At 45.1% G+C, this 15,775-nt stretch overlaps 1 protein-coding gene across 1 annotated transcript in view; it reads left to right on the forward strand.

Annotated features, from left to right (window-relative positions):
- The window catches only part of DRAP1 (DR1 associated protein 1), a 57,775-nt gene that overhangs the window by 17,605 nt on the left and 24,395 nt on the right, over positions 1–15,775 (forward strand). The window contains exon 2 of the mRNA XM_077456367.1: positions 15,419–15,491. Within this exon, the coding sequence (XP_077312493.1) occupies positions 15,419–15,491 (73 nt within the window). The remainder of the gene's footprint in view (positions 1–15,418; positions 15,492–15,775) is intronic.

The following is a 15,775-nucleotide window of genomic DNA, read 5'->3' on the forward strand; positions in this document are numbered from 1 at the left end:
AGCTCCAATTCTGGCGCTGTTAAGGCAACGTGGGATCGCAATCGTGGGTTACCTAGATGACCTCCTTCTGAGAGCAGCTTCCACCTCAGAATTAAGGGAGGATGTAGCGATGACCATGCAGACTCTCTGTGAGTTTGGTTGGGCGCTGAACCTAAAGAAGTCAGTGTTAGTGCCGACTCAACGCCTGGAGTACTTGGGCTTACTGTTGAACTCCTCAGAAGGGAGAGTTTTTCTTCCTTCAGACAACTGCAGACTCTTCAAGCTGCAGTGAAGTTGTTGGTGAACCGCAGGTGGTCGTCGCTGCGCTTCTGCATGCGAGTTCTGGGCCTCATGGTAGCCACTTTTGAAGTGGTACCGTATGCTCAATTTCACACTTGAGTCCTGCAAAAGGAGATTATGTCAAAATGGAACAAATCTCCATTATCCCTGAATTGTCAAATTTTGGGTGAGCCAGTTAGTCAGGGTTTCCCTTCTCTGGTGGCTGAGGTCTCCGGCTCTTCAGTCCGGGAGATCGTTCCTTCCTCTCCATTTGGACGGTGATCACAACTGACGCCAGCCTGATCGGTTGGGGGGGGGAGTTTTGAGCGTACAGTCAGCCCAGGGCCTCTGGTCATGGGAAGAATCCCAACCGCCGATCATTGTGCTCAAGCTTTGGGCGATCAGACGGTGCCTCTCCACATTGTCCAGGAGGCTACAGGGGCATCTGGTCAGGATCCAGTTGGACAATGCGGTGGCATATGTCAACCTTCATGGAGGAACAAGGAGCTCGGCCGCAGCACAGGAGGTCGCTCGCATCCTCCAGTGGGCAGAGCATCGCGTGCTGGCCCTGACGGCCATATAGGTTCCAGGCGTAGAAAACTGTCAGGCGGACTACTTAAGTCGTCAGATGCTTGACCCAGGGGAATGGTCATTGCATCCGGATGTATTCCGGCTCTTTTGTCTAAGCAGGGGCACACCACATGTGACCTCCTGGCTCAATCGGAAGGTGCAGAGGTTTGTGTCCAGGACAAGAGACCCCTGGGCGGACGCGTCAGACATGTTGGTGGCTCCATGGGGGCATTATCGACTGATTTATGAATTCCCCCCGCCCCTCAAACTTCTACCATGTCTGCTGTGCAGAGTGGAGGCCGAGGAGATTCCAGTGATTCTGATTGCCTCAGATTGGCCTCGATGTCCTTGGTACGCCAACCTAGTACGACTGGTGGTGGATGTTCCTTGGTGGCTGCCAATGCGAGAGGACCTTCTATCGCAGGGACCGATGCTTCATCCTGCTTTACCGTCGCTGGTTTTAACGGCATGGCTGTTGAAAAAACGGGTACTAAGGGACCAAGGTCTGTCAGACTCTGTAATTTCAACTATGCTGAGGGCACGGAAGTCATTTTCTCGAAAGATTTACCGTCGTACATGGAAGGCTTACATTTCCATGTGTGAGGAGATGGGGTGACATCCGCGCACATATTCAGTTTCCAGGATCCTGCTGTTTTTGCAGTGAGTAGTGGATCAGAAACTTGCCTTAAGCACCATCAAGGGGCAGATATCAGCCTTGGCTGTCTTTTTTATTTTTTATTTTTTATTTTTTTTTTTTTCTTCCACATCCCTTGGCTTCTCACTGATTGGTGGGTACTTTTGTGTAAGGGGTTTGACACGTAGTCCCTCCGGTTCCACCACCACTACCTCTGTGGGATCTGAATCTGGTGCTATCGGTGCTCCAAAACCGCAGTCTGAAAATATTAGGGAGATTCCCTTGTTAACTCTCTCAGAAAGTAGTCTTTTTCTAGTGGCTATTGCATCTGCCAGGAGGGTTTCTGAGTTGGTGGCCTCGTCATGCAAGTCTCCCTACCTGGTCATCCACAAGGCTAAGGCAGTACTACCTTCTTTCCTTCCAAAAGTTGCTTTGGCATTCCATCTAAATGAGGACATTGTGTAACCATCCCTATGTCCTAAGCTGACACACCCAAAAGAAGTTGCCTTACATTCTCTGGATGTGGTCCAGGCTCTACGGATGTATCTGTCTGCTACGGCTCCCTTCTGGAAGTCAGACTCTGTTTGTCTCGGTGGCTGGTCTCGTCGTCCACCATTTCTAGGTGGATCAGACAGATCATGGTCCAGGCCTATGCCTTACAGGGGCAGGTGCCCTTTTTCCTGTTACGGCTCATTCCACCAGGGCAATTGGAACCTCCTGGGCTTTCCGACATCAAGCGTCTGTCTCCCAGGTGTGTAAGGCCGCTGCTTGGTCATCCGTTCACACTTTCACTAAATTCTACAAAGTTGACGTAAGCGCATCTTCGGATGCTTGCTTCGGTCGCAAGGTTTTATAGGCGGCTGTGTAAGGTTGCAATTTACTCTGTTTTTCAGTTGCAAGTTTGTTGTGAACGCATCTTTTGATACATAAGTTGGCCGCAGGTTTTGATGGTGAACATTTAACCACTTTCAGACCGGACCATTTTGCTGGTAAATGACCAGAGGTCTTTTTACACTTTGGCACTGCGCTGCTTTAACTGGTAATTGCGCGGTCATGCAATGTTGTACCCAAACAAAATTTGCGTCCTTTTCTTCCCACAAATAGAGCTTTCTTTTGATGGTATTTGATTGCCTCTGCGATTTTTATTTTTTGCGATATAAACGTAAAAAGACCGCAAATTTTGAAAAAAAATGATATTTTCTACTTTTTGTTATTAGAAAAATCCAATAAACTCAATTTTAGTCATACATTTAGGCCAAAATGTATTCAGCCACATGTCTTTGGTAAAAAAAAAAGTCAATAATTGTATATTTATTGGTTTGCGCAAAAGTTGTCACATCTACAAACTAAGGTACGTTTTCTGGAATTTACGCAGCTTTTAGTTTACGACTGCCTATCTCATTTCTTGAGGTGCTAAAATGGCAGGGCAGTACAAAACCCCCCCAAATGACCCCATTTTGGAAAGTAGACCCCCTAAGGAAATTGATAAGAGGCATGTTGAGCCCATTGAATATTTTATTTTTTTGCCTCAAGCGATTGAATAATGACAAAAAAAAAATTTTTTTTTTTTTTTACACAAAGTTGTCACTAAATGATATATTGCTCACACATGCTATGGGCGTATGTGAAATGACACCCCAAAATAAATTCTGCTGCTTCTCCTGAGTATGGGGATACCACATATGTGGGACTTTTTGGGAGCCTAGCCGCGTACGGGGCCCCGAAAACCAAGCACCGCCTTCAGGCTTTCTAAGGGCGTAAATTTTTGAGTTCACTTCTCACTACCTATTACAGTTTTGAAGGCCATAAAATGCCAAGATGGCACAAAACCCCCACAAATGACCCCATTTTAGAAAGTAGACACCCCAAGCTATTTGCTGAGAGGCATGTTGAGTTCATGGAATATTTTATATTTTGCCACAAGTTGCGGGAAAATTACAAACTTTTTTTTTTTTTTTTTTTTTTTAACAAAGTTGTCACTAAATGATATATTGCTCATGCATGCCATGGGCATATGTGAAATGACACCCCAAAATAAATTCTGCTGCTTCTCCTGAGTACGGGGATACCACATATGTGGGACTTTTTGGGAGCCTAGCCGCGTACGGGGCCCCGAAAACCAAGCACCGCCTTCAGGCTTTCTAAGGGCGTAATTTTTTGATTTCACTCCTCACTACCTATTACAGTTTTGAAGGCCATAAAATGCCAAGATGGCACAAAACCCCCACAAATGACCCCATTTTAGAAAGTAGACACCCCAAGCTATTTGCTGAGAGGCATGTTGAGTCCATGGAATATTTTATATTTTGCCACAAGTTGCGGGAAAATTACAAACTTTTTTTTTTTTTTTTTTTTTTCACAAAGTTGTCACTAAATGATATATTGCTCACGCATGCCATGGGCATATGTGAAATGACACCCCAAAATAAATTCTGCTGCTTCTCCTGAGTATGGGGATACCACATATGTGGGACTTTTTGGGAGCCTAGCCGCGTACGGGGCCCCGAAAACCAAGCACCGCCTTCAGGCTTTCTAAGGGCGTTACAGTTTTGAAGGCCATAAAATGCCAAGATGGCACAAACCCCCCCCAAATGACCCCATTTTGGAAAGTAGACACCCCTAAATTTAGGGGTACACTAGTGAGACTAGGTAATAAATGGCGGGTGCCCTGAAACTATAAAAAAATAAATAACCAACCAGCGTCACCTGTAACAGTTATATGGTGATCACTGGTGAAAGGGTTAACTAGGGGGCAATTAGGGGGCTTTATGCGGTAGTATATGGGGGTCCCTGGCGCTATAAAAAGCTGCAGCGAACCTAAATACCTACCTGCCTAACTAGCGTCACCTGTGACACTAATACAGCGATCAGAAAAACGATCGCTTATTAGGCTGGGTTCACACTGGAGCGATGCAGGAACGCCACGAATGCGCGGCGGGTTCCCGCATCGCATGCCTCCCGGCGGCAGTTCACACTGCCCTATGCGAACTGCTGGGAGTGTCAGTGAAATGTTACTGACACCCCCAGATCAGTTCGCATATCGCAGTGCGATCTGCAAACTCGGATCGCATGGTGTGAACACCCATGCGATCCGATTCTGCTGCGGGCCAAAAAAAGGGTCCCGTGCGAATTTGCGGCGGGTGCGGCGAATGGCTGAACTCGAATCGCACAGAGATCGGATGTGATTTGCACTGCAGTGCGGTGCGAATCGCATCCGTTCTCATAAACCGCTGCAATGTGAACCCAGCCTTAGTGACACTGGCGACGGGGGGTGATCACGGGGTTAAACCTTTATTGGGGGGGTTAGGGGGGTACCTTAGAACTAAAGGGGGCTAACCCTAACTGCCCTAACAGTTATTAGTCACAAATGACACCCGCCGGGTGATCAGGGGGTTAAACCTTTATTAGGTAATAAATGGCGGGTGCCCTGAAACTATAAAAAAATAACTAACCAACCAGCGTCACCTGTAACAGTTATATGGTGATCACTGGTGAAAGGGTTAACTAGGGGGAAATCAGGGGGCTTTATGCGGTAGTATATGGGGGTCCCTGGCGCTATAAAAAGCTGCGGCGAACCTAAATACCTACCTGCCTAACTAGCGTCACCTGTGACACTAATACGGCGATCAGAAAAATGATCGCTTATTAGGCTGGGTTCACACTGGAGCGATGCGGAAACGCCGCGAATCCGCGGCGGGTTCCCGCATCGCATGCCTCCCGGCGGCAGTTCACACTGCCCTATGCGAACTGCTGGGAGTGTCAGTGAAATGTTACTGACACCCCCAGATCAGTTCGCATATCGCAGTGCGATCTGCAAACTCGGATCGCATGGTGTGAACACCCATGCGATCCGATTCTGCTGCGGGCCAAAAAAAGGGTCCCGTGCGAATTTGCGGCGGGTGCGGCGGGTGTGGCGGGTGCGGCGAATGGCTGAACTCGAATCGCACAGAGATCGGATGTGATTTGCACTGCAGTGCGGTGCGAATCACATTCGTTCTCATAAACCGCTGCAATGTGAACCCAGCCTTAGTGACACTGGCGACGGGGGGTGATCACGGGGTTAAACCTTTATTGGGGGGGTTAGGGGGGTACATTAGAACTAAAGGGGGCTAACTCTAACTGCCCTAACAGTTATTACAGTCACAAATGACACCAATGCAAAAAAAAAAAAAAAAAAAAAAAAAAATGACATTGGTGTCACTGTGACTGGGGGGCAGGGGTAATTGGGGGGGTGATCGGGGGGTAAAGGGGGGGTGTGAGTGTGCCTGGCATGTTCTACTGTGTGTGGGATGTGTTGGTGCAACTTACTGATCCGCTCTCCTCCGTGTCGGAACGAAAAATACCGACACGGAGGAGAGAATACATCACTTCCTCTCCTGTGTTTACATTACAGGAGAGGAAGTGATGTCACCGGGGATTTCTATTCGTCGGGAGCGATCGCGAGGGGGTGGCCATGAATGAATGGCCGTCCCCTCGTCCGGGATCGCTCCCGTACGAATACCGACCGCCGCAGGCACCGGGCGGGGGCCCGATCGGGCCCCCGACCCGCGGGAGGCAAGGGACGTACATGTATGTCCTTATGCCTGCCCGTGCCATTGTACCGACGTACATCGGCGTGCGGCGGTCGGCAACTGGTTAAGATGGCAACTCCTCTGTTGAGGTCTTCCTTTTGTTGTGGGTGAAGTTATGTTTTGCTGTTTCCACCCCTCGTTTTCTGACACTGCTTGGGGACGTCCCTAAGGTCAAGAATTAAAGGAGCTGTGTCCGTCAATGAACGAAAGAGAAAATGCGATATATTTATTTATTTTTTATTTATTTTTTTTATACTCGCCGTAAAATCCTTTTTTTCTGAAGTTCATTGACGGACACAACACCCACCCCTCCTATTTATGCTTGTACTGCTTTTTGACGAACTGAGCTGCAGGAAGCGGGGTGAGGGGTTATGGCCAGAAGGACCACCCCATGGGCGGTGCTGTGCAGTCTTGCTGTTTTTTACATGTTCTGCCTAGTCCTCTCCTGAAGGTGGCGTGAATAACCCTAAGGTCAAGAATTAAAAGAGCTGTGTCCGTCAATGAACTTCAGAGAAAAGGATTTCACGATGCATGTCTTTGGATTGTGGGAGGAAACCAGAGTACCCAGAGGAAACCCATGCAGTCGCAGGGAGAACATGCAAACTCCAGGCAGGTAGTGTCGTGGTTGGGATACAAACCAGCGACCCTTCTTACTGCTAGGCGAGAGTGCTAACTACTACACCACTGTGCTGCCTTAAGTGCTATATATTAGAAAAAATCATTGAAGTACCGTCGTCCTATAAATTTACAAAAACAATTTAGCAGAAAATCTAAGGCAACTGTGGACTTTCATGGTGCGGTAAGGACTCGCATAAACTTTGTTGATGTTTTCTAAATAAATTTATACTTTTTTTTTTTTTATACCAAACACAATTTTTGTTTAAAGTCCTTGGAAGGAAATGTACATAATACATCTATCTCTATATGGAAACTGAACAGTAAAAACGTGCATTCAATCCTCCACAATAAGGGAAAAAGAATGACGATCAAGCTGATTCATACTCGACATGTTTTGTGGGGTGACCGCTTCTTCAGGAGTGTATATTTCCCGAGAGATTGTATGTAGTAGTATCTATAAAGAGTAAACAATTTTACAAAAGAAAAAACACACAAATGTACTGGGGAGAGTAAATACATTTGTGTGCACGCCTCATTTCTGCCATAGAGGGGAACACTCTAAACAATCCCTACAGTACCATAATTATTAAGTTGGATGGATAAGGCCCCATGAATGATGATAAAAATAGGGAATAGATTTATAGCCTTTTTATTATTATTATTATTATTATTATTATTATTATTTTTTACTAGTAATGGCGGTGATCTGCGTTTTTGTATCGTGACTGCGACATTATGGCGGACACATCGGATTTTTACACCCTTTTTTTTTTTTTTGGACCAATGACATTAATACAGCAATCAATGCTATAAAAAGGCATTGATTACTGTATAAATGTCACTGGCAGTGAAGGGGTTAACACTAGGGGGGCTCTAGGGGTTAACTGTGTTCCCTGGGAGGTGATTCTAACTGAGGGGGCTGACTAGAGGAAGTGACGGATTGTGGTTCCTAGCTAATAGGAACACACAATCTGTCACTCCTGTCAGGATAGGGAAGTGTGTATTTACACACACTCGTCCCTGTTTTGTGTCTCCTGCTCATGATCGCTTGTGGCCGGCGGCCATTGCGACCGTCGGCCATGAATATCGGCACCCCCGATGTGCAGCGGGCACCTGCTATCCCGACCCCCGTGAGCCAACGTATAGCTAAGACGGCTCAAGCAGGGGAGCCAACTTGCCGCAGGTTTACAATCAATTTAAGTCCAGGCTTTGACTAGGCCACTCCAAAACCTACATTTTGCTTTGTTTGAACCATTTGGAGGTGGACTTGCTGTTGCATTTCGGATCATTGTCCTGCTGCATAACCCAAGTGCACTTGAGCTTGAGGTAACAAACTCATGGCCAACTTTTTCCTTTAGGCTTTTCTGGTAGAGCTCAGAATTCATGGTTCCATCAATTATAGTACGTTATCCAGGTCCTGAAGCTGCAAAGCGGCCCCAGACCATCATGCTACCACCACCATGTCTGACTGTTGGTGTGATGTTCTTTACACTTTTAAGTGATTTTATTTTTTTATTAAATAGGTCTGACAGTAATCAGGCCTGGGTGTGGCAAGTGAAATTTAACTCGGCCTTTCTAAAAAAAATTGTGGTTAATCACGGTTCATGATTCAGCATGGGAGGGGCAATTACTTTTTCACATAGGGCAGGGATATGCAATTAGCGGACCTCCAGCTGTTGCAAAGCTATAAGTCCCATCATGCCTCTGGGTGTCATGCTTGTGGCTGTCAAAGTCTTGCTATGCCTCATGAGAGTTGTAGTTCTGCAACAGCTGGAGGTCCGCTAATTGCATCTCCCTGACATAGGGCTAGGCAGGTTGAACGGCTTTTTCCCTTAATGACTTTACATTTATTTATATATTTTTTTACCTAGGCAGAGGCTGCTTTAACCACTACAGCCCCGGACCAATAAACACCTTAAGGACCAGAGGTCTTTTTCCAATTTCGCACTGCGCTGCTTTAACTGGTAATTGCGCGGTCATGCAATATTGCACCCAAACGAAATTTGAATCCTTTTCTTCCCACAAATAGAGCTTTCTTTTGATGGTATTTGATTGATTGCCTCTGCGATTTTTTTTTTTTTTTTTTTTTTTTTTTTTTTTGCGATATAAATGGAAAAAGAGCGAAAATTTTGAAAAAAAAAAAGATATTTTCTTCTTTTTGTTATAAGAAAAATCGAATAAACTAAATTTTAGTCATACATTGAGGGCAAAATGTATTCAGCCACATGTCTTTAGTAAAAAAAATGTCAATAAGCATATATTTTTTGGTTTGCGCAAAAGTTATAGCGTCTACAAACTAGAGTACATTTTCTGGAATTTACACAGCTTTTAATTTATGACTGCCTATCTCATTTCTTGAGGTGCTAAAATGGCAGGGCAGTACAACCCCCCCCCCCCCAAATGACCCCATTTTGGAAAGTAGACACCCCAAGGAAATTGCTGATGGGTATGTTGAGCCCATTGAATATTTATTTTTTTTTGTCCTAAGGGATTGATTAATGCCAAAAAAAATAAAAAAATTTTACAAAAAGTTGTCACTAAATGATATATTGCTCACACATGCCATGGTTATATGTGGAATTGCACCCCAAAATATATTCCGCTACTTCTCCCGAGTATGGGGATACCACATGTGTCGGACTTTTTGGGAGTCTAGTCGTGCACGGCACCCCGAAAACCAATCACCACCTTCAGGATTTCTAAGGGTGCAAATTTTTGATTTGACTCCTCACTACCTATCACAGTTTCGAAGGCCATAAAATGCCAAAATAGCACAAAACCCCCCAAAATGACCCCATTTTGGAAAGTAGACACCCCAAGCTATTTACTGAGAGGCATGTTGAGTCCATGGAATATTTTATATTTTGCCACAAGTTGCGGGAATATTACAAACTTTTTTTTTTTTTTTGCACAAAGTTGTCACTAAATGATATATTGCTTACACATGCTATGGGCATATGTGAAATGACACCCCAAAATACATTCTGCTGCTTCTCCTGAGTACGGGGATACCACATGTGTGGGACTTTTTGGGAGCCTAGCCGCGTACGGGACCCCGAAATCCAAGCACCGCCTTCAGGATTTCTAAGGGCATACATTTTTTATTTTACTCCTCACTACCTATCACTACCTATCAGTTTTGAAGGCCATAAAATGCCAAGATGGCACAAAACCCCCCCAAATGACCCCATTTTGGAAAGTAGACACCCCAAGCTATTTGCTGAGGGCCATGTTGAGACCATTGAATATTTTTTTTTTTTTTTGTCCCAAGGGATTGAATAATGACAAAAAATAAATTTTTTTTTTTTTTTTTTTACAAAAAGTTGTCACTAAATGATATATTGCTCACACATGCCATGGTTATATGTGGAATTGCACCCCAAAATATATTCCGCTACTTCTCCCGAGTGTGGGGATACCACATGTGTGGGACTTTTTGGGAGTCTAGTCGCGCAGGCACCCCGAAAACCAATTACCACCTTCAGGATTTCTAAGGGTGCAAATTTTTGATTTAACTCCTCACTACCTATCACAGTTTCGAAGGCCATAAAATGCCAAAATAGCACAAAACCCCCCCAAAATGACCCCATTTTGGAAAGTAGACACCCCAAGCTATTTACTGAGAGGCATGTTGAGTCCATGGAATATTTTATATTTTGCCAAAAGTTGCGGGAATATTACAAACTTTTTTTTTTTTTTTGCACAAAGTTGTCACTAAATGATATATTGCTCACACATGCTATGGGCAGAAGTCAAATTACACCCCAAAATAAATTCTGCTGCTTCTCCCGAGTACGGGGATACCACATGTGGGGGACTTTTTGGGAGCCTAGCCACGTACGGGACCCCGAAAACCAAGCACTGCCTTCCGGATTTAAATATAAAATGCTACCAAAAAAACTGTTAGCGATCGCAGGGATCAGGCCTGACTCTGCGATCGCTGCAGTTATGTGTTTAGTGTTTTGTAAGTGACAGTGATCGATCGATACTGCACTTGGGTGGGCTGGGCAGAGGGGCAAAACGCAGGTGCTAGCAGGTATCTGGGCTGATCCCGCTAACAATGCGTTTTTTTGGAACCCTGAACTGCTGGGGACGCTAGTATAGATCTGATCAGATCAGATATTGATCTGTTCAGATTCTATACCACTACGGGAGGTGTATGCTTTGCGCGTGGGTGTTAGCGGTACTGGCACTAACCTAGCGCTGCCTGGGGCGGCGCAGACCCTGACCCTAAAACCTAATTGATATCACCCGCCGGGTGATCAGGGGGTTAAACCTTTATTGGGTAATAAATGGTGGGTGCCCTGATGCTATAAAAAGCAAACTAACCAGTCACCCGTAACACTTATACGGTGATCAGTGGTGAAAGGGTTAACTAGGGGCAATCGGGGGGTTCAAATTTTTATTAGGTAGTATATGGGGGTCCCTGGCGCTATATAAAAACCTGACGGGGAACCTAAATAGCTAACTGGCTAACCAGCGTCACCAGTGACACTTATACTGTGATAGCTGGTGAAAGGGTTAACTAGGGGCAATCAGGGGGTTAAAACCATTATTGGGTAGTATATCGGGGTACCTAGCGCTATAAAAACCTGGCGGTGAACCTAAAAAAATAACTAGCTACCTAGCGACAGTAGCGACACTGATGCAGCGATCAGAAAAATGATCGCTTAGTGACACTGGCAAAAGGGGGTGAAAGGGTTAACTAGGGGCAATCAGGATGTTAAAACCATTATTGGGTAGTATATCGGGGTACCTAGCGCTATAAAAACCTGGCGGTGAACCTAAAAAAAAACTAGCTACCTAGCGACAGTAGCGACACTGATGCAGCGATCAGAAAAATGATCGCTTAGTGACACTAGCAAAAGGGGGGTGAAAGGGTTAACTAGGGGCAATCAGGATGTTAAAACCATTATTGGGTAGTATATCGGGGTACCTAGCGCTATAAAAACCTGGCGGTGAACCTAAAAAAATAACTAGCTACCTAGCGACACTGATGCAGCGATCAGAAAAATGATCGCTTAGTGACACTGGCAAAAGGGGGTGAAAGGGTTAACTAGGGGCAATCAGGATGTTAAAACCATTATTGGGTAGTATATCGGGGTACCTAGCGATATAAAAACCTGGCGGTGAACCTAAAAAAATAACTAGCTACCTAGCGACACTGATGCAGCGATCAGAAAAATTATCGCTTAGTGACACTGGCAAAAGGGGGTGAAAGGGTTAACTCTAGGGGCAATCAGGGGGTTAAATCTTTATTGGGGGGTGATAGGGGGCTACCCTGGACCTAACACTAACTGCCCTGACAGTTTTTACTTTTACAACTGACACTGAATGCATTGATCAGTAAAGAAATGATCAATGCAATCAGTGACACTGTGACTGGGGGGGGGGGGTTTGTGTACCTATGTGTCAGTGTAGTGTTTTGGTGCACTTACTTTTAGTCTTCTCCTCGTAGTCCGGTCAAAAAGACCGCCCCGAGGAGAATGACATCACTTCCTCCTTCCTGTGTAAACAATACACAGTGGGAGGAAGTTCGTCATTGGCCAGGAGCGATCGAGAGGGGGTGGCCAGAAACCAACGGCCATCCCCTCATCACGGATCGCTCCTGGAGGGAAACGGACCGCCGTATCCAGCGGGAGGGGGTCCGATCGGACCCCCCACCCGCTGGAAGGCAGGCACGTACATGTACGTGCTTGTGCCTGCCTGTGCCATTGTAATGACGTACATTGGCAATACGGCGGTCCTTAAGTGGTTAAGGACTGTTTTCTGTTGCGGTCCTGCAATGCGGGCGACCGAAGACCAGCTCCTTTCTGGTGCCGTGTCCCAGAAGATTGCAGGGAGGGGGGCGAGTGAACTTCCTTCTGGCTCCGCAGACCCCCAGGAGGAAGTGGGAGCTGGATGCCTCTAAAAAGAGGGTATCCACACACCCCCCCCCCCCCCCCCCCAAAACAATAAATGACATGTCAAAATGTGGCATGTCTGGGTCCCTATCACTTAAAGCGTAAGTTCCATTTTTTGGCGGAACTCCACTTTTTAAAATGTTGGCTTACTGAAAAGTATGCCCATGTACAGTATAGCATGCACTCAAAACATGGTGGGTGCTTCTTTTGCATTAATTACTGCATCAATGTGGCGTAGCATGGATTTGATCAGCCTGCGACACTGCTGAGGTGCTATGGTAGCGCCCAGATTGCTTTGATAGCAGCCTTCATCTTGTCTGCATTGTTGAGTCTGGTGTCTCTCATCTTCCTCTTGACAAGACTCCACAGATTCTCTAAGGGGTTCAGGTCAGGTGAGTTTGCTGGCCAATCAAGCACAGTGATACAATGTTCATTAAACCAGGTATTGGCACTTTTGGCAGTGTGGGCAGGTGCCATGTCCTGTTGGAAAATGAAATCAGCATCTCCATAAAGCTGGTCAGCAAAGGGAAGCATGAAGTGCACCAGAATTTCCTGGTAGAGGGCTGCGCTGACTTTGGATAAAACACAGTTGACCAACACCAGCAGATGATATGGCTCACCAAATCATCACGGACTGAGGAAAATTTTGCATTTAATTTGTTAATCAAGGTCCCAGAGTCTGAAGGAAGAGCGGAAAGGCACAGAATCAAAGTTGCATGAGGTCCAGTGCAAAGTTTCCGCAGTCAGTGACGATCTGGGGAGTCATGTCATCTGCTGGTGTCGTTCCACTGTGTTTAAGTCCAAAGTGAGCGCAGCCTTCTGCCAGGAAATTCTAGAGCCCTTCATGCTTCCCACTGCTGACCAGCATTATGGAGATGCTGATTTAATTTTCCAGCAGGACTTGGCACCTGCCCACACTGCCAAAATCTTTGATCTACCAGAACCACCTACATCATTCTTGACCATTGACTCCCTTTGTTGTACACATAGTGTATGATGCATGCATGTGTTTTTTCTAATTGCAAAACTCTACATTTATGGACATTAACCCCTTGCCGCCGAGCGTACGCAGATGTGCGTACTCGGCTTCCGGGGGTTATACCGGGATGATGCCCGCACCTGCAGGCATGATCCCAGTACCGTTTTTTCTGAGCGGGCGATTGGCTTTCCAGCCATAACAACCAATGCGGCTAAAAGCCGCTCGGCTGTTATGCCGGAGGAGCGGGAGATGTCGCCCCCCCCCCTCCCGCCGCTCTTACCGGTGCTCCCAATCAGGAGCACCGATCTCACATCCGCCACTTCCAGCGGCTAGGGAGGGACTGGAATGAAGCTGGAAGCGACGTCATGACGTCACTTCCCGTTTACTCGGCTGCCAATGGCGCCGGATTTAAAAAAATATACAGTATTCAGAATCGCCGTTTTCGGCGATCTGAATACTTTGAAGTGTAAAGGAGGGATTTGGAGGTCTTTTAGACCCCCGATCCCTCCATAAAGAGTACCTGTCACCACCTATTATTCCTTGTGACAGCAATAAAAGTTATCAATTTTTTTTTCTTTTTTTTAAAACAATTTTTATTAATTTAAAAATATATATATTTTTTTTAAAGCGCCCCCCCCCCACCCCCGTTGCCGCTAGCTTGCGCAGCAAAGAAAAACGCATGCGGAAGTCGCGCCCGCATATGTAAACGGTGTTCAAATCACACATGTGAGGTATCGCCGCGATCGTCGGAGCGAGAGCAATAATTCTGGCACTAGACTACCTCTGTAACTCTAACTTAGTAACCGGAAAAAAAAATTTAAAGCGTCGCCTTTTGAGATTTTTAGGTACTGTAGTTGGTCGTCATTCCATGAGTGCGTGCAATTATAAAGTGTGCCATGTTTGGTATCTATTTACTCGGCGTAACATTATCTTTCACATTATGCAAAAAAATTTAGCTAATTTTATTGTTTCGTTTTTTTTAAATTCATGAAAGTGTCACTTTTCCGTTTTCAGTTGCGTTTAAAACACTGCTGCGCAAATACCGCGTGACATATAAAATATTACAACAATTGCCGTTTTATTCTCTAGAGTCTCTGCTAAAAAAATATATTTAATGTTTGGGGGTTCCAAGTAATTTTCTAGCAAAAAATATGGATTTTAGCTTGTAAACACTAAATGTCAAAAATAGGCTTAGTCATGAAAGGGTTAAACCTCATTTGCAACATAGCTGCGCAGTTGCATTGAAATCGATTTGTAAGTTGGAGGAATCTCCACAGTTCACTTCCCTGGAGTGGAGAACTGGCTGGCAGATTTTCTCAGCAGATGTCCGATGCTAGCTTCAGAAGAAAAGTTTTTGCAAGTAGCTACTTTATTCCCTTTTGGTTTGGGTTATTTTTTTCTTTTTGGGCTGGATTGTTTGTATGGTTTTAGCGTGCCTGCCCCTCCGTTTGGGCTACTTTTGGACATTCTTTGGTTATTATGAATAAAGCTGTGTCCTTCAATAGACGATAGAGAAAATAAGACTTTTTTTTTTTTATTTTTTTTTTTTTTTTAACTCCATGTAAAATCCTTTTATTGGAGTCCATTGATTGGCACAGCTTCCTCCTCTCATATTCTGTATATTTTCCTCCTCTGGACTCCTTGCTAATCCTGAGCAGGTGTTGGAAGGAGTTATAGCTTCTAAGAGGCTGGCCTGCATGTTGGTTTCTCCTGTAGCCTGGTGTATAACCCTTGCTTATATATTATAAATAAAGCCGTGTCCCTCATTGGGATCTAAGAAAATAGTTTTACAGTATGTATAAAAATCCTATTTTTTCCCCCCCCTTTTACTTCTGGTGGTTGGTTAGTTTTTCCATTACTCTGATATACTGTTTTTGATTTGCAGGCACGAATTAAGAAGATTATGCAAACAGATGAAGAAATAGGCAAAGTTGCTGCTGCTGTTCCTGTCATAATTTGTATCCTTTATGCATGACGTGTATTGATGAGCAATATGTTTTAGGGTTTGCGGTTTAGGGGGACTAAAGAATGCATAGAATGCTCACACCAGTGCAGTCAGTTCCAGTGCAGAGAAAAAAAAGTAGAACATGCTGAGTTTTTTTTTTTTTTTTTTTTCTGCACTGAACTGGAATGTGTCAGAACACATCTAAAATACAGAAGAATGCACGTGTTCCTATTTAAGTTGAAGATAAAAAGGGGTGAAAAACACACCGGAGCGCATCAGAAATGCATACGGACTGCG

This window comes from Lithobates pipiens, unplaced genomic scaffold (assembly GCF_037356315.1).
Source record: "Lithobates pipiens isolate NorthernLeopardFrog02 unplaced genomic scaffold, aLitPip1_a1.2 Scaffold_10, whole genome shotgun sequence".
NCBI classification, from domain to species: domain Eukaryota; kingdom Metazoa; phylum Chordata; class Amphibia; order Anura; family Ranidae; genus Lithobates; species Lithobates pipiens.